This window comes from Propithecus coquereli, unplaced genomic scaffold (genome assembly GCF_000956105.1).
Source record: "Propithecus coquereli isolate 6110/MARCELLA unplaced genomic scaffold, Pcoq_1.0 Scaffold620, whole genome shotgun sequence".
NCBI classification, from domain to species: domain Eukaryota; kingdom Metazoa; phylum Chordata; class Mammalia; order Primates; family Indriidae; genus Propithecus; species Propithecus coquereli.
Genome location: NW_012152175.1, coordinates 39648 through 40621, shown reverse-complemented (window position 1 = coordinate 40621; position 974 = coordinate 39648). Strand labels below are relative to the sequence as shown.

Sequence of the window (974 nt, the reverse complement as noted above, 5' to 3'; positions counted from 1 at the left end):
TAATTGTCACTTAGTAATGGATTTATATAAAACAGGAGTCAGCAAACATTTTCTGTAAAGGGCCAAACAGTAAACTTTTTGGGCTTTGTGGACTATGTGGTCTCTTGTAACTACTCAATTCTGCCTTTGTAGCACAAAAGCAGACGGACAGTATGTAAACAAACTGGTATGGCAATATCCCCATAACATTTTATTTTAAATAACAGAGGGCCTATAGGATTTGGTCCAAGGGCTGTGGTTTGTTGCCTGATAGTATAAGGAATTTATTTCTAGTCCAGAATGCTAAAACCTTACCTATTTTAATGAATCGACAAGGGAACATCTGTTCATCAATTTTGTGCTTCAAGGTGAAGGTTTCTTTGTTATAATCGTTCTTTAAGCCACTGTGGGAAAAAAATAAGGCTATCAAATCTGACCTCATAATTTAGGAAATACACTAAAATACAGATTAATGTCATATTCACGTTTTAAGTTTAAATCAATGCTAAAAATATATGACGAAGACAATATAAACAAGTAGTTGAACACAGGAATATAGGTCAAAACTTGAACATTCAAATCAACTACATTATAACTATAGTCTCTTAATTATATGAAGGCTAATGAAAAATATATAGTGAATGGAAATGTGTGACACGACCTAGTGCCCTTAATGTATAACTGGATATGACATAAAATTTTCAAACAGTAAGAAGGAAATTAGAAAACAATTCACGCTCATATGTGACAACTTAAACAAAGCCAAATACTAGAATTTGCCAAAGAACTAAGTTATTTAATTCTGATTGACATGCTAATGTTCCCTTTATGGTGCAACAAATTTTCAAGAACTTTACTCTGTTGGTTTAATAGCATGTGCTTTATCCTAAATAAAAATAAACTTGTATCACCTCTCTGCTTAAACACCTAGGACTGATGCAAGTATTTATGGGAAAGTCACTTGTCTTCAGGTTGCAAATCCTGAAATACTGTCA

At 32.8% G+C, this 974-nt stretch overlaps 1 protein-coding gene across 1 annotated transcript in view; it reads right to left on the bottom strand.

The window, feature by feature from the left end:
- Positions 1-421, bottom strand: part of MKLN1 (muskelin 1, intracellular mediator containing kelch motifs) — a 127568-nt gene extending 127147 nt beyond the window's left edge. The window contains exon 1 of the mRNA XM_012659562.1: positions 295-421. Within this exon, the coding sequence (XP_012515016.1) occupies positions 295-421 (127 nt within the window). The remainder of the gene's footprint in view (positions 1-294) is intronic.
- Between the last annotated feature and the right edge of the window lie 553 nt (positions 422-974).